Source organism: Plecotus auritus, assembly GCF_963455305.1.
Source record: "Plecotus auritus genome assembly, chromosome: 5".
NCBI classification, from domain to species: Eukaryota; Metazoa; Chordata; class Mammalia; order Chiroptera; family Vespertilionidae; genus Plecotus; species Plecotus auritus.
Genome location: NC_137776.1, coordinates 176933750 through 176951677, shown reverse-complemented (window position 1 = coordinate 176951677; position 17928 = coordinate 176933750). Strand labels below are relative to the sequence as shown.

The 17928-nt window shown below is 41.0% G+C and overlaps 1 protein-coding gene across 9 annotated transcripts in view; it reads left to right on the top strand.

Annotated features, from left to right (window-relative positions):
- The window catches only part of STRBP (spermatid perinuclear RNA binding protein), a 147784-nt gene that overhangs the window by 74550 nt on the left and 55306 nt on the right, over positions 1 to 17928 (top strand). For 8 of the 9 annotated variants that reach the window (XM_080669541.1, XM_080669543.1, XM_080669544.1 and 5 more), the window contains 2 exons: positions 12527 to 12692; positions 17641 to 17861. In XM_080669541.1, the coding sequence (XP_080525667.1) occupies positions 12690 to 12692; positions 17641 to 17861 (224 nt within the window). In that variant the 5' untranslated portion in view covers positions 12527 to 12689. Of the gene's footprint in view, positions 1 to 12526; positions 12693 to 17640; positions 17862 to 17928 lie in introns of those variants that run through there. The other variant, XM_080669545.1, reaches the window with a different exon arrangement.

Sequence of the window (17928 nt, the reverse complement as noted above, 5' to 3'; positions counted from 1 at the left end):
GATTGAAATAGAAAGCAGATGATGAGTGGAATGTGAGGATATGGGAAGGATGTGTAGATGTTTGAAGAGACAAGAGAAGATGTGAAATAATCATTAAGAAAATGGGAAAGTGATTGAAATATTTGCCTTTTTTTTTTTTTTCCCAGTGGGGCTCCTTGGACATTGCAGGATGTTTAGCATCCCAGGGTACAAATGCCAGGATTATCTACCATGTGACAAACAGAAAACTCCACCTCACATTTTCAATTACCCCAAGGTTGCAGTACCATCAGTGTTTGAAAACTTTTAATTAATGGATGATGAATTTAGGGAAAAGATCAAATAGCATAGTTGTATAATTGGACCCCCTCCTGTCCCATCCTATTGTCTAGGGTTACTGGTGTGGGTTGGTTGGGGTTTTTCAGGAGAGGATAACAAAGGAAACTGCTGGTGTGAATGATAAATGGTGAATTGTGTAATTTCAGTTGGATAAGGACAGAATTGAAGGCATGAAAAGGGTGAGGGATTGTGAAAGGTGGTAGGATAATAGGTTAAGGGCCCTGGTGAGGAGTGGGTGTCTAAGGTAGGAAAGCAAATGAGAACATTGGAGGAAAGGACTATGGGGAATGGTAAGGCCAGAATTTTAGAAGGATCATCTATGTGGTTACTAAAATTACTAAGAATAATGCCAGAAGCTGAGGGGAACATGTGTCAGTGAGCTAAATAATAAAGTCCTGAAGGAATTAGGGTTTGAGGGATTAATTCAAGATGGGTAAATTAAGTCAAATAAATACTGGAATTTGTGCTTACGGAGGAAAAGTCAGATAATCCCTATAAGTCACAGTGATAATGACTGCCATGGAAATATATGGGAAAAGATGGTGGCCTTTCATATGAACCTTCTTAGATTCTGCGGTTTCACCATCTCTAAGGAAAGGTAAATCTGGAGTTGAATTTAGATTTTTATTGAGCTTTTGAGTGTGGGGCATTGTAATAAGAGCTGTGGAGGTAAAGGTAAGTCATTTCATTAAGGATCTTATTTATGGTAAAAATAACTAAAACTGAGTAATAGTAATGTCATAAAGGAACTTGAAAAAAGTGCTAGATGGTTCAGAAGGAAGAAATTATATTAAGCTCAAGTATTAGGTAAAGCTTTCATGGAGGAGTAAATTTGAGAAGGATATTTAATGACTAGATCAATGACAAATAATGGTGGTCCGTCTGGTAAATAAAAGGTTGAACCTAAAGCTTAGCAGTAACACATTGCAAGGTGTTCCAGGGAAGAGTCATTATTCCCATTGCAGCTAGAACTACTGTAGTCAGAGAACTGCCAGGGGAAAAATTACATTAGTTTTGTTTATGGGGATTGCCACACTGAATATCTTGAGTGGAATGCCAGTTGCTGAGGTAATGAATTTAGTCATTGAAGATTTTTACCTGATGTTCTCAAGGTAAAATTTTCTCCAAAATTGGCTTGAAGTGGGGTTAGACTAGTATAGTAGAGGGTAAAAGTTTTGTAAATGGTAAAACTACTTTACACAGTAGTATATAAACATCCTTAGTAAAATGAGGACTAAAACTCAGGATTTTCATTCGCATGCTGTATCCCCTTTCCGTTGTGTGTGTGTGTGTGTGTGTGTGTGTGTGTGTGTGTGTGTGTGTGTGTGTTTTAATTCAAGGAGCTTGCCTCATATGTTTTCTTTAATTGACTTTCAAAAGAGCACAGTCTTAGTTTTACTCCTACCTCTCAGGCCACTCTTGTGACAGTGGTTATGTCTGTTCTGGCTTTCCCATTCACTGGTACAACTACTTGTACCTAATTTACATGCTACCTATATGCTGAAAAGTGCCTACTTTATATCCTAATCTAGTTACCTACTTAGATATCTAATATCTCAAATTTAGCATGGTGAAAGTGGAATGCCTGATCTTAGTCCCAAAATCCGCTCTCCTTGCACCTTCCCTAACTTGATTGCTCAGGCTGAAAACCTTGAAGTCACTCCTAATACCTCCAGTTCATTCACACTGCACATCCATTCTGCTAGGATGTCCTGTCATCTTACCTTCAGAATATATAAAGAATCTGATTACTAACCTTTCTATGTGGCCTCTTTCCTTCCACGCTCGTCCTTTCTGCTATGTATTTCAACAGAAATCATAGTGACCTTTTAAAAACATGGGCCAAATATTGTTACTTCTCTGCTTAAAACCCTGTAAAGGGCTCCCCCTCTCACACAAAGTAAAAGCCACAGTCTTTAAAGTTAGGATTTGTCAAACTATGACCCATGGACCATATTTGGCCTGCTGCCTGTTTTTTTGTATGACCTGTAGACTAATACGTTTTTATTTATTTTTTTATCAGAAACACTTTATTTTTTTTTTTAAATAAATCTTTATTCAGATTATTATAATTATTTCTCCTTTTTCCCCCCATAGCTCCCCTCCACCCATTTCCCACCCCACCTTCTGCCCTTACCTCCCCCCCACTGTCCTCATCCATAGGTGTATGATTTTTGTCCATTCTCTTCATGAACCCCCCATACCCCTTTCCCCCTGAGAATTATCAGTCCACTCCCTTTCTATGCCCCTGATTCTATTATATTCACCAGATTATTCTGTTCCTCAGGTTTTTAATTCACTTGATTTTTAGGTTCGCTTGTTGATAGATATGTATTTGTTGTTCATAATTTTTCTCTTTACTTTTTTCTTCTTCCTCTTCTTTAAGAATACCTTTCAGCATTTCATATAATACTGGTTTGGTGGTGATGAACTCCTTCAGCTTTTTCTTATCTGTGAAGCTCTTTATCTGCCCTTCAATTCTGAATGATAGCTTTGCTGGGTAGAGTAATCTTGGTTGTAGGTTCTTGCTATTCATCACATTGAAAATTTCTTGCCACTCCCGTCTGGCCTGCATAGTTTCTGTTGAGAAGTCAGCTGACAGTCGTATGGGTGCTCCCTTGTAGGTAATTAACTGTTTTTCTCTTGCTGCTTTTAATATTCTCTCTTTGTCTTTTGCTCTTGGCATTTTAATTATGATGTGTCTTGGTGTGGTCCTCTTTGGATTCCTTTTGTTTGGGGTTCTGTGGGCTTCCTGGACTTGTAAGTCTATTTCTTTCACCAGGTGGGGGAAGTTTTCGGTCATTATTTCTTCAAATAGGTTTTCAGTATCTTGCTCTCTCTCTTCTTCTGGCACCCCCATAATTCTGATGTTGGTACGCTTGAAGTTGTCCCAGAGTCTTCTTACATTATCTTCAACTTTTTGGATTTTTTTTTTTTGCTTTTTGCTTTTTCGGTTGAGTGTTTTTTGCTTCTTTGTATTTCAATTCTTTGACTTGATTCTTGTGTTCCTCTATTCTGTTTTTGGGTCTCTGTATAATATTTTTTATTTCAGTCAGTGTATGTTTAATTTCTAGTTGGTCCTTTTTCATATCTTCGAGGGTCTCGTTATATTTATCGGCCTTTTCTAGGATATTCTTAAAAAGTCTTATAACCGTGGTTTTGAATTCTATATCCAGTCGTTTGTTTTCCTCCATTTCTTTCGTTTGTGATCTGATTCTTTGACCCCGCATTTTCACTGATTCCCTGAGTTGGTAAGGTAGATACTTGTGCTAGGTTTCCAATATGGCCCAGTGGGTCTGCTTCCCCAGTTAACCTTAGGTGGACACTCTTGGTGCACCCCTTTGTGGACTGTGTGTACAGCCTTGTTGTAATTAAGTCTTTATTGTTGTTGGTATCACTGGGAAGAATTGACCTCCGGGCCAGTTGGCTGTAAGGATCAGCTGTGTCTATGCTGGGAGAAGTTTGGTGCTGGAGACAGCCTTATAGGATTAGACTTGCCAAATTGCAATAGCCTCTGTGCTCAGCTTGGATGGGGTGGAGTCTCAGTCTTGGCTTCCTGTCAGCCTTGCCCTTGCGCGCATGTGCGCTTTCAGTCCTCCGCCTTCCCCAGCTCGAGTCTCCGCCTGAGAGTCCAGACTCCCCCCACAAGAGCGTGGGTCCCCAGGGGCTCGCCTGGAACTGGGGTTCACTGCAGTCAGAACTGGGGTTCAGTGCAGTCAGAATCCTCTGACTCCCTTCCACTAGGGAAAGCCTGTGGCAACTTCCGCAGCCTTTGTGCGCACTGGCGCGCGCGCGCGCGCGCGTGCGCACTTTCAGTCCTCCGCCTTCCCCGGCTCCCGAGTCTCCGCCTGAGAGTCCAGACTCCCCCCACAAGAGCGTGGGACCCCAGGGGCTCGCCTGGAACTGGGGTTCACTGCAGTCAGAACTGGGGCTCAGTGCAGTCAGGATCCTCTGACTCCCTTCCACTAGGGAAAGCCTGTGGCAACCTCCGCAGCCTTTGTGCGCACTGGCCCGCGTGCGCCTTCAGACTTCTGCCTTTCCCAGCTCGAGTCTCCGCCCGAGAGTCCAGACTCCCCCCGTAAGAGCGTGGGTCCCCAGGGGTTTGCCCGGAACTGGGGTTCAGTGCAGTCAGAACTGGGGTTCAGTGCGGTCGGAGGCTTCCTTCCCCCTTCCGCTAGAGAAAGTCAGCCAGGCTCTCAGCCGCCCTTCCTCTCTGCGCGCATAAAGCCCCTTTGCCGTACCTCCAATTCTCTGTGAGCTTTTCTTTTTCCTTCTAGTTGTAGAATTTTCACTCAGCCAGCTTTCCTGTGGTTCTGGATGGTGTCCGTTCTGTCTTTTAGTTGTAGTTTTGAAATTGTTGTGCGAGGCAGCAGTTTAGGTGTTTACCTATGCCGCCATCTTGGTTTCTCTCTAATACGTTTTTAAATTGTTAAAAAAATAAATTGATTATTTTGTGACATGAACATTATAGGAAATTGACATTTGATTGCCTATAAATAAAGTTTTATTGGAACATAATCATACTCATTTATTCATATGTAGTCTATGGCTATCTTTGCACTACAATGGCAGTTGAATAAGTAGAGACCTTATGGCTCCAAAGCCTAAAGTATTTATTGTCTGGTCCTTTAAAGAAAAAGTTTGCCAACCTCTCTCCTGTATGATCTGGTTCCTCAATACCACCCCTCTGTCCTTGAAGCTCTTCTCTCTCACACTAATCCTACTCCAGGCCTCCAACCACATTGGCCTCCTTATTGTTCCTCCACCTAACCAGGCACAGTCTTTCTGGCAGGACTGCTCATTCCATAGATATCTGCATGACTAACTTCCTCCCCACATCAAATCTTTGCTCAGGTGTCACCTTCTCAATGAGGACTGACCATCTGTTTAAAATTGCATCCCCCCTCTACAGTACTTGTGCTGTCACCTCCTCTCTCTCCATACCTTCTAACATATTATTTAACATATATTTTTACATTTATTGGTTTTGGCTGTTTTCTCCTCTCTCAACTTGAGCCACAAGGACAGGATTTTAGTCTCTTGTTCACTGATATATCCTAAGTGCTTAGAACAGTGGCTGAAATATTATAGGTGCTCAATAAAGACTTATTATGATGCATTTAATTATTGTTTCTTTGACCAAACGAGCGATCTAACCAAACGAGTAATCTAGCTGGCTGATCACATCTGTTCTGTTAGGAACGGGAAGAGCTCGTGTCCCTTTATTTCAGTGAGATGTGTTTTCCTGTTACCACTTTCTTTGATGGGTGACTTGATAACATCTTTTCCATTTTGCTCACTGACAGTAAGTATTTAAAAAGCATTCTGGTTCTGCTTAGCCAGTTCATACAGTGCATTTCATGTCAGGATTGTAGCCATTGTACCACCTTGTTTAAGCTGTTAATTGAGAAAAGGACCTTTTGCCCCAAGCCCAGTGTTGCAGTGCTGCTGCTGGTGTGGTGAGATTGCACTTGTCCATCACTGTATGCTTTGGGGTAGGGATGAATAGCTGGATTTTTGGCGTGGGTATGTGTAGTGGACAGGTTTTTCAGTTTAGTCTTCTTCTGTGCTTGTCTTAATATAAAAAATAAAAGGAAATTTCCAGAGGAAAATACTGAAATTCAGTGTTCTTCAGATTAGTTTACAATAGAATCTGAATGTCGTCATGTGGAGAGGAGTACTGAATTTATATGTAGTATTTGCTCTTCTCTTAGTGTGTCTGAATTTATCCGTCTTTGTATCCCATGTCTACCAAGGCATAGTGCTAGGTCCAGAATAGGCAATTAATTAGTATCTATATATATATATAAAAGCCTAAGCGACCGAACGACTGGTTGACTGGTTGCTATGACACACACTGACAACCAGGGGACAGATGCTCAACACACAGGATCGGGCTCCCTCCTGTCTGGATTGGGCCTGCGGCGATCAGGCTGAAACTGGCTATCTGACATCCCCCAAGGGGACCTGGATTGTGAGAGGACGCAGGTCAGGACGAGGGACTCCACCAGTGCATGAATCCGTGCACCGGGCTTCTAGTTTACTTACAATCACACATAATTTAAATTGAGCCTCTTGTCCTATCAGTGAGGTGCCTTTTTCTAACTTTATCTTGTTCATCTTTAATATAGTAGAAATGTGATTGTTCTTTCATAATGGAGAAGTAGAGCCTGGATATTTTATTTTTACATAACTTCTTTTGGTGAAGTTGCACATGTTAGTATTAACAAAATTTAAAGTTTTCTTTTGTTACTATTTTGAGAGTAAGCAATTTCCTGAATTCTGTACATTACATGGAATCTTTCAAGAAAGTAAATATCCTATATAATAAAGAGCTAATATGCAAATGGTCATCATGCCCTCACACCGTAACACTGTAATGGCTCAGACACTCAACAATGGGGAGAGAGGAATGGGGACCAGCCAGGCTGCGACCCGGGAGAAGGACAAGCTGCCCGCCCCGCAGTCCCGGGTGCCAGCGGCTGCACCTGCAGCCTGGGAGAGGGACAAGCCACCCGCTCCGCGGTCCCGGGTGCCTGTGGCTGCAGCCAAGGCGAAGCCACCTGCCCACAGTCCCCTGCGGCTGCCACCGGCCCAGGCAAAGCTGGTTCGGGTCCTGGGTGCCTGCAGCTGGCCAGAGGGAGGGAAGCCCAGGTCCTGGGTGCCTGTGACCAGCCTGAGGAGGGAATCCTGGGTCCCGGGTGCAGGGTGAGGCAGAGGCGGTTAGGTGCAATCAGGCCAGCAGGGGAGCTGTTAGGGGCGATCAGGCCAGTAGGGGAGCAGTTAGGGGCGATCAGGCAGGCAGGCAGAGGGGTTGGGGTGATCAGGCAGGCAGGTGAGTGGTTAGGAGCCAACGGTCCCGGATTGCAAGAGGCAAGTAGACATCCCCCAAGGGGTCCCAGATTGGAGAGGGTGCAGGCCAGCCTAAGGGACAACACCCCCCCCCCGCCTGCATGAATTTTGTGCACCGGGCCTCTAGTATTTAAATAAGTTCTTGCCTTAATTTAAAATATTTTCTTTTAATTGCATTTCAGAAAAATTTCCAAAATATTTGACTAAGTTTTATAGTTTGAATATAGACAGCATAGTCATTCTTCAGTTCTGAGATTTGCTCCTAGGAAAAGGGTCTAATGTTCATACATACAAAAACCTAGCATTGCAGTCTGGTAGCCTGACATCTAAAGCCTTTCACCTTTTAAGGTCAGTTGCAAAAGATATACAACACTACCAAAAGTGTGATTCATGAAAAAGAAAAGTTGATAAGTTGGGGGATATATAAAACTTTTGCTCTATTAAAGATGAGAGACACTGTTAAGAGGATGACAAGACAAGTCAGAGATAGGGAGAAAATCTTTGCAAAATGCATATCTGATTAAAGGACTGGTATCCAAAATATTCAAAGAATTCTTAAAACTAAACAGCAAGAAAACAGACAACCCAATTAAAATGTGTAGAAGATGTGAACAGATACCTCACCAGAGAAGATATGCAGATGGCAAATAGGCGTATGAAAAGATGCTCCACATCATCTGTCATCAGGGAATTTCAAACTAAAACAACAATGAGATACTATTACACATCTATTAGAATGACTCAAGTCCAAAACTTTGACACCACCATATGCTGTGAGGATGTGGAGCAACAGGAGCTCTCATTCATTGCTGGTGGGAATGCAAAATAGCATAGCCATTTTGGATGAAAGACAGTCTGGAAGTTTCTTACAAAGCTAAACATAGTCTTACCATATGATCCCGTGTTCATGCCCAAATGGGTTGAAAACATGTCTACACAAAAACCTGCACACGAATATTAATAGCAGTTTTATTCATTACTGCCAAAACTTGGAAGCAACAAGATGCCCTTCAATAGGTGAATGGATAAACAAACTGTGGTACATCCAGACACTGGGCTATTATTCAGTGATTTCAAAAAGTGACATGGAGAGATCTTAAATGCATATTGCTAAGTGTAAAAAGCCAATCTGAAAAGACTGCATACTTCAGCTATATGATTTTTGGAAGAGGGGTTGAATAGGTGGAGCACAGGATTTTTTAGGGCCATGAAACCATTCTGTATGATTCACTAATGGTGGGTGGATACATGTCCTTAAGCATTTGTCGAAACTATAGAATGTGCCTCACAAAGCGTGAACCCTAAGTAAACTATGGACTTTAGTTAATATTGGATTAACATTGGTTCGTTAATTATAACAAATGGACCACACTAATGCAAGATATTAATAGGGAAGGCGTTTGGTGGAGACAATGGGAACATGGGATTCTCTCTACTTTCCACTCATTTTTTTTCTGTACACCTGTTCTTTAAAAAATGTTAAGAAAACAGTACTTGATTAAAAAAAAATCACACATGTACACACATGCCTATACATACACATTCAACATGCTGTATAAAGTACTCTTATTTAACAGGTAGAGCACAGCTAATATTTTTCTAAGGTGTTTTTCAGCTGTTTCTGATGTATAAATAAAATATTTTATTTGATATTTGAGGGTTTTCTTCTCCCCTGAAGCCATTTATTGAGTGTACACTATTTGGCAGATACTTTTAGGTATTTTTATGACCAATCTCATTTAGTTTGAAGTAGATACTATTCACCTCATTGCACAGGTGAGAAAGCTCTGGCTCAAAAGTGGAGTGGCAAAGCTGGTATAGGCATACCTCAGGTATTGCGGATTCAATTCCAAACTACTGCAGTAAAGTGAGTATCACAATAAAGTGAGTTACAATCTCTGTGCTGGTGGAGGATCTTGCCTTCAGTTTTTTAAAATGGCAACATCTGTGAGGAGCAATAAAGGCAAAGTGCAGTAAAATGAGGTATGCCTGTACTTGAATCTAGGGATGTCTGACACCAAAGCCTGTGTGTGCTGTGCAGCTATATGGCCTTTGTAATTACATAGCAATATTTTTTGAAATAGCTAATGTTTATCCTCTGACAAATGTCTCTCTAGAGCCAAATTATTGAAAAAGATTGTCTAGGTTTGAATCTTGGCTCTGCTTTGTGATTTTAATTAGGTTATATGACCTCTTTATGCTCTATTTTCCTTGATGTATTAGAGACAGTTGTTGAGATTGTTGTAAGGATTAAATGAGGTAATGTATGAAAAGCTCTTAGAACAGTGCCTGGTACAGAATATGAGTTCCATAAATGTTAGCTGTCAGTAGTGGAATAAATAGAGGAAACTGAGACCCATGTAAATTAAGTGGTTTTCTGAGTCATAATTTTCCAAGGTCACAATAGCTATTAAATGGCAAAGTTTAGTTTTTTTATTTGAAGGCGATAATTTTATCCATTTTAAAAAAGAAAATCTTTACTGGGGTGGTGGGGGCCTGCCCTCGGGGTTGAGAGTAGCTGGTGGTGGGGGGGTGTCAATTGGGGAAAAAGGAGACACATGTAATACTTGAAACAATAAAAAAAAAAGAGAGAAACTCTTTAAAAATGTGTTGCAGTTTCTTCTCATCTGCTTACAGGCTACAGTATATAACTTAACTTTTTTTCTCAGATTGATACGGTAGGGAAAAAGCATTGGGCTTTATTTAGGTGCTGGACCAGGCCTTATTCCTGATTAGTTGTGTGACCTTAATGTTTCTGATTGTAGTTCATTTGTAAACTGAGGGTAGGTGGAATTGGGCCAGATGATTTCCTAGTTCCTTTTACAGCACCAACAAAATATGATTCTGAGATGCACTGCTTTTACCATGAATTCCTGCACTGTGCTGAATAACACCCTGCGGTTCCCAGAACTTCTTGATGCATGTATAGGGTGGTTCATCTCTGTGCTAAATGACTGAGGAGTGCTGTACTTTATATTGGCCATCCACAACCTATCTCAGCGTTTTCTTAGCATTCTTCCTGCTTTTTCTACTTTCAATCTACTTTCTTAATATGGTTGATTGATTTATTGCCTTTACCTTTTTACAGAGTGCAGCTTGTGTGGACTATGTTTTCAGTTCTCAACTGAGCACATAGCATTCTTTTTTGGCTGCTGGATTCACAGCTAAGTATTGAATCCTCTAGCATGGAGTAGGGTTGGGAATAGGAAATGCCAAAGACTAAATTGTGTAGTATGATCTTTCTGCAGAAGGTATGATTTTAGTGATAAAAGAATCTTGGAGATGTCTTTTACCGTGGGATCAAGTTTTAGTTTCTTTGTTGTATAAAAGGACCCTGTGAGTTGCAGCATGTGCATGTTCCCGCTTTACCTTAAAGTGATATGTATACATAATCAAAGTAAGTTCCATTTGTTCGTTCACTTACATCACCTTTTTGTTTGTTTTAGTCAAGCCTCACTAGCTTATTTCTGGTGGGTTTTGTAAACCAGAGTCAGGGAAGTTGGTTACAGGATATGAATAGTTTTGCACGTAGGTCACAGCTGAGTATCATCTATAATAATAAAAGTGTAAAATGCTAATTAGACCAGACATACTTCTGGACAACCTTCTGGACAAAGCCGGGGCTGTGAGGGAAGCCCGGGTCCCGTGTGCCTGCTGGTGGCCAGAGGGAAGCCTGAGTCCCAGGTGCCAGAGGGAAGCCGGTGCCAGCAGTCGGGGGAAGGAAGGCCTTCTCTTGTACGCATTTTGTGCATCGGACCTCTAGTTTGATTATAATCATGGGTCTTTTTTTTTCATTTGTAGTATTTGGAAGAGTTAGATGTCACACCTGTAACTTTCCTGGTCCCTCCAAGTTAAAAAAAGTGCTTTTTATTTCTGTGAGGGAGTAACTGGTGGACTATATTAGGAAACTTACAAAAAGAACAAGAAGGGAGGTTCTTTATTTAAAGGAAATTTAAAGAAAAGATACTGAAATAAAGTTAAAGCTACTTCTTTGTGAGTTTATATATTGTGTGGTATGTAAGTTACTCCTGATATCTACATAGTTAAAGCATGTGTTCTATTTTGATAGTCACTCTCTTTTTTTGTGTGTGTTAAGTAGCTGGCTTATAATATACTAATGGCCCAGTGCACGAAATTTGTGCATTGGGGGGGGGGGGTGTCCCTCAGCCCAGCCTGCACCCTCTCCAATCTGGGACCCCTCAGGGGATGTCCGACTGCTGGATTGGGCCTAAATCGGCAGTCGGACATCCCTTTCACAATCTGGAACCACTGGCTCCTAACCGCTCACCTAACTGCCTGCCTGATCACCCCTAACAACTCTGCCTACCGGCCTTCTCGCCCCCAACTGCCCCCCGCCCCTTGCTGGCCTGCTCACCCCCAACTGCCCCCCCCCCCCCCCCCGCCAGCCTGCTCGCCTCCAACTGCCCTCCCCTGCCAGCCTGATCCCCCCCAACTGCCCTCCCTTGCCAGCCTGATTGCCCCTAACTGCCTCTGCTTCAGCCCCGCCACCATGGCTTTGTCCGGAAGGATGTCCGGAAGGTCTTTCAGTCTGATTAGCATATTACCCTTTTATTAGTATAGATAAGCATTTCATCAGTGCTCAGAAGAGTTTTTACCCTATCTGGAATAAAATCTCCCAAAGGTGAAACAAAGGGATGATGAGGCCTCTGGGCAGAAATATACAGTGGTATCCTGGCTAGAGTCATTCATGGGTAATGAAGACAGGATTTAGCGGATATTCAGGAGTCTCATATATCAGTGCATAAAAGGTTGAGGGGGAAGTAGGAAGTAGGATCTCTCAGGAGTTAGGGGAACAGAGACAAAAAAAAAAAAAAAATTGAATTTTTGACCTAAAAATGATTAAAGGAAAAACATTGTGCCAACATAAGCTGTCTGTCTCATGGTTGTGTCAAATTGAAAAGGCTCATGGTTACAATTGGTGTTGGTACATTTTCAGGTGTCTTACCTACTTTTTGGATAGGTCAGATTAATGCGTTTCCAATCGAAAAATCTCAAGGTTAATTGCAACATTGTTGCCAACAATAGTACTATTACTTTCTTTTAGTTGGTGGTACTGTGTTTGTTAATATCTTTATCTCATTGAGAGCAAGTCAGCTAGCTGCCAGCCACATTGTGTCTACCAGGAGGGGGTTGCTTTTCTGGCCATATCACTTAGACTCACTCTTTCATGGGCCCGGGCCTTCAAAGGCTGTTTTAGCTTTTTGTTTGAAATGAGGTAGTTTCTGTTGTAAAGATAGTTTCTTTTTAGTCGAACATGCTTATAGGCTCCACACTTAGATATGAAACTGATAGTAAATAAGCATTTTTGAAAAGTTGGTTTTATTTTCTCTTGCAGGTGTAATTCAGAGAGCAGTCTTCAAACCTTTGCCGTATTGACTCTGAGTTGTCAGGGGACTCAGGCTTATGAGGAGGTACTGTCACATAAAACAGTGTCTGGTGAAGACAACAAGAAAGAGGGGAAAGGATCGGAAAAAGAAGCTAAAACACTGTAGAAAACCATGGTAGGTTATTATTTATGTTTCTTAATTAAGTTATAAAAGATCCCAATAGTTTAAAATTGGAAGTGTTAACAGGAGGGCAAGTGAAAAACAGTGGTGTTAATTTTTGGCTCTAGTGCATCAGATAAAGAAGGCACTCTACCATTTAGGCAAAGAAATGAGTTCAGATTTATTATGAGCCCTTTAAACCACAAGATGGAGCCCCATGAGCCTGCAGACTATAAATTATTAAGTACAAAGGAGGGAATGTTCATAAATAATATTTTCTAATAAAACTGGCATTAGCAAGCATACAAATGGCTAATATGACCTTGAACTTGAAGTTGTGTAATTTTCTTTGAATTCAGTTGTTTTTCCCCATGGAAATAAAAAATTTGAATGTGTATAAAATGTGTATTTAACTCAAAAAGCCGCCTTTTCCCTCATGCTTTTAAAATAATAAGGTCAGTTGTTAAGTGTATTGGGGACACTGAACTGAATATCAAGGAAATCTTGTTTTCTGTGGAAAGTTCATACTTTTGAATTTGAGATGTTAGATGAGGTCATAAACTCTGATGCCTAGTTTTTTAATTGGTAAAATGTGCTGGATTATTTCCGCCTAGTATTTTGTTTCAGGAGGATGTGTGAATTTTTTCCCTTGAGTGTCTGAGAAAAGGTTTAAAAAAGTGGGGAAAAAACACAAAAATATTAATCATCAGTATGTTTGAAATAGTTGTTTAGTAAATCTGATAGTGTTTCTTTAAGTGTTTGATTTTACAAAAAGTTGTTGTAGGAATTATAACTTTAGTTGAATTGCTCTTTAGAGAAGGAATTCTAATGTTTTAGTTCTGGATGGTGGGGAAATGTTGACTTGGGATTTTCTCTGTCTCTAGTTTTATTGTGAGATGTGAAAAATGACACTGACTTGTGTTTCCCCCCATGTGACTTATTCAACACTTCAGCTCATTTATCTGTTATGGTCTTGATATTCTTACAGTTTAAAGAAATGCTTTCTATATATTATTGGTCCTAGTTGATGAAAAATTTTTTTCTAGTTTATTTTAAATTTAGCTTAGATTTTCTGGCATAGAAATTTTGTGTTTTTATATAATTTAATTGATTGGTAGGTCGTTTTTAATTTCTTCTATTGTTATATCTCAGATTTGAATGAGAACTTTCTATTTCTGCATAGGTCTTCCAATTTAATTTTTTAATACTTTAAAAATCTATTTGGAGTTTATTTGGGTAAATAAGATCACCCTCCAATTTTTTTTTGGTCATATTATTTGTTTAACTCTTTCTTTCACCATTGTTTTATGATGTTTGTCCTATTACGTCCTGTTGGCTCTTGGACTTAACATGGGCAGTCTGTGTTATTTTTGAGAGACACCAAGGGTTTGTGTTACATAGCAATCTAATTGTACTATGGTGAGGCCAGTGTGCAGGACTCAGAAATCTAAATAATTTAGTAAATCACCATACAACTAAATGACGGAGAAAATCCAAAGTTAGCATTTTTTCCTATCATCCAGAACAAAAATATTTTAATAGAATTTCTTCTCTAAAGAGCAACTCAACTAAGTTATAATCCCTAGAACAACCTAGCATTTTCTAATTCGTTATATGGCTCTTTTATTTTCTTGTTACTTAATTTGGGATATATGAGTAAATCTCATGAAGTGACTAAAAAGTTTGTGGCAAAAGAAACTCTAGTTGAAGACTGGTTGTGGACTTTGATTAAGAAAGACATCTAAATAGACATGATTTTTTATCTAGAACAAAGAAAGCTTCTGTGATTGCTTTTAGTCCTTTTTTTATTTAATAACAGGGTTTGAAAGGATTACTGACCTTTTTAGTTATAGTTTGCTGCATTTTATAGGGAATAATTAATTATAGTGTAGTATTAATTTACAAATTAATAGATTAATTTTTTCAAATTAATAGATATTTAAAGTATTGATATAAAAACAAAGAACACTGATAAAATTGGAAATCTTTTGTTTTGAGGTAAAGACTTTAAAGCAAATATTTACCACCTACTAGTGCATAATTTCATGTAAGTAAAGACACTGTAGCCATCCTTTAAAAAAAAAATAGAATACTTTTGGCTTTATGAAAACTCAGCAAGTTATCCTGGTTCGTATTGCTTTGCATTGGTACAAGTGTCTTCATGGTATTTGTAAATTTGGAAATATTCAAAGGTTTTTGATGTGTGACTTTTGAATGTGAAGGATCTACTGTATTATATTTTCATGAAATTCATCCTATTTCTAGGCTTTAATCTGTATTACTGATTTTTGGACCTGTCATTTTAATTATTGCTTTTTAAATTTTTTTTTTCTTAAAAATATATTTTATTGATATTTTACAGAGAGGAAAGGAGAGGGATAGAGAGCTAGAAACATCGATGAGAGAGAAACATCGATCAGCTGCCTCCTGCACACCCCCCCACTGGGGATGTGCCCGCAACCAAGGTACATGCCCTTGACCTGAATCGAACCGGGGACCCTTCAGTCCGCAGGCCAACGCTCTATCCACTGAGCCAAACCGGTTTTGGCGCTTTTTAAATTTTTGATATTTTGTTTTAGCACAGTGGCACCACCCATCCATTGTTGTAGAATATTTCTTACTTTCATGATTTTTTTTTCCTCTTCAAAAGAGCTATAAAATTATGTTCAGTATTAATACCCTATCCTTAGGGTATTTTGATTGAGAATGTAATACATTTGTAAATTAGTTTGGGAAGTTTATTTCTTTAGCAATATAGGGTGGAGCAAAAGTAGGTTTACAACTGTTTATATGGAAAATAATACAATCCTATCTAATAAAAGAGTAATATGCAAATTAACCATCACTCCACCACACCCACCAGCCACGCCCACCAGCCAATCAGGAGGGAATATGCAAATAAACCCAACCAAGATGGCTGCAGCCACAGAGAGCAGGAGGGAGGCTTGGGTTTCCCTGGCAATGGAGGAAGCCAAGCTTTCCGCCTGCCCTTGCTGGCCCAGGCCTCCACTCAATGCTACAAAGTTTCAATTATAGAAGATAAAAAAAGCCCAACAGAAATGGCAGCAGCCAGAGCTAGAGAGAGCAGGAGGCTAGGGTTGCCCGTGGTGATGGAGGAAGCCAAGCTTCTGCAGCCCTGGCCTGCTTTGGCCTCCGCTTAAGGCTACAAAGTTTCAATTATAGTAGATACATAAATCCCAACAGAAATGGCTGCCACCATGGAGCAAGCAGAAGACTTGGCTCCACTCCAGGCTACAAAGTTACAATTGTAGAAGATAAATAAAGCCCAGATACCAGGGCCTCTGCTTGGGTCGCCGGGGGACTGGCAGGTCTGCAAACCACCACAGGCCCCTCGCCCAGGCCGCTCCATGCCCCAAGGGAACCCCCACCCTGATCTGGGACACCCTTCAGGGTAAACCAGCTGGCCCCCACCCATGCACCAGGCCTCTATCCTATCTAATAAAAGAGTAATATGCAGATTGACCATCACTCCAACGCACCAGATGGCTGCCCCCATGTGGACACAAGATGGCCACCACAAGATGGCCAGCAAGGGAGGGCAGTTGGGAGAAACCAGGCCTGCAAGGGAGGGCAGTTGTGGGCGATCAGGCCAGCAGGGGAGGGCAGTTGGGAGGGACCAGGCCTGCAAGGGAGGGCAGTTGGGGACGATCAAGCCTGCAGGGGAGGGCAGTTAGGGGTAACCAGGCCTGCAGGGGAGGGCAGTTAGGGGTGACCAAGCCTGCAGGGAAGGGCAGTTAGGGGAAAACAGGCTGGCAGGGGAGCAGTTAGGTATCAATTAGGCTGGCAGGGGAGTGGTTAGAGGGTGATCAGGCTGGCAGGCAGAAGTGGTTAGGGGCAATCAGGAAGGCAGGCAGGCGAGCAGTTGGGAGCCAGCAGTCCTGGATTGTGAGAGGGATGTCCGACTGCCCGTTTAGGCCCGATCCCACTGGGATCGGGCCTAAACGGGCAGTCGGACATCCCTCGAGGGGTCCCAGATTGGAGAGGGTGCAGGCTGGGCTGAGGGACACCCCCACCCCCCCGCCGTGCACGAATTTCGTGCACCGGGCCTCTAGTAATTAATAAATAACAATTGAAGAATAATTTCTGTTTCATGTACTCACAATTGTAAAACTACTTTGCCCCACCCTGTATGTATTTTTCTTGTTCTGGAATTTGGAATGTCCCATGCCAATCTTTTTATGGATTAAAGCCTTGCACCAAAGTTTTAAATGACAAACAGTAAATAGTATGCTAGTGTGTCTTTAGTTCATATATAATGGTATATTTTGTATTATTACTGCATTATAAAATCTCAATTTTTCAAGGTGCAGAAATCTCCAGCAGTTTGGAAAGGAGAGACTGGGTATCATGAGTCAACATCATGCATTTCCAGATACTCTCTCGAAGCTAGGAAGTGTCTATTTCTAGCAGATAATGTGTGATATGGGTGACTTTTTCTGAAGTGGTATTGGAAACACAGATTCAGCTAAAAGGTAGCATATACATCATACCAAGTATGATCTGGGTGAATGAAAGATCTCTAATTTTTTGGTGTGTTCAGTAGAATGGGGTTTTCCTTCTTATTCCTGAGCAATTTTTTACTTTCTCAGCATTAACTATTTCACAGTGGTTTGGTAAGTAATACTATGACTTGACTTAAATATATTTGTCATCCTTTTCAGGTAACATTTTTTTTTTTTAAATATATTTTATTGATTTTTTACAGAGAGGAAGGAAGAGGGATAGAGAGATAGAAACATCGATGAGAGAGAAACATCGATCAGCTGCCTCTTGCACGCCCCCTACTGGGGATGTGCCCGCAATCAAGGTACATGCCCTTGACCGGAATTGAACCTGGGACCCTTGAGTCCGCAGGCTGACGCTCTATCCACTGAGCCAAACCGGTTTTGGCTGGTAACATTTTTTTTAATTGAGCTAATTGTCTTCTTTCTCCTTCTGACAGAGATCTATTAGATCTTTTGCCAATGATGATCGCCATGTTATGGTGAAACATTCAACAATCTATCCATCTCCAGAGGAACTTGAAGCTGTTCAGAATATGGTGTCTACTGTTGAATGTGCTCTTAAACATGTCTCAGATTGGCTGGATGAAACAAACAAAGGCACAAAAACAGAAGGGGAGACAGAAGTGAAGAAGGATGAAGCCACAGACACCTATTCTAAGTGAGTGTGGCCTGACCTTTGCGGCACTTTACTGTAGTGCCCAGAAAAGCCCAGGGTCCGATCCCAC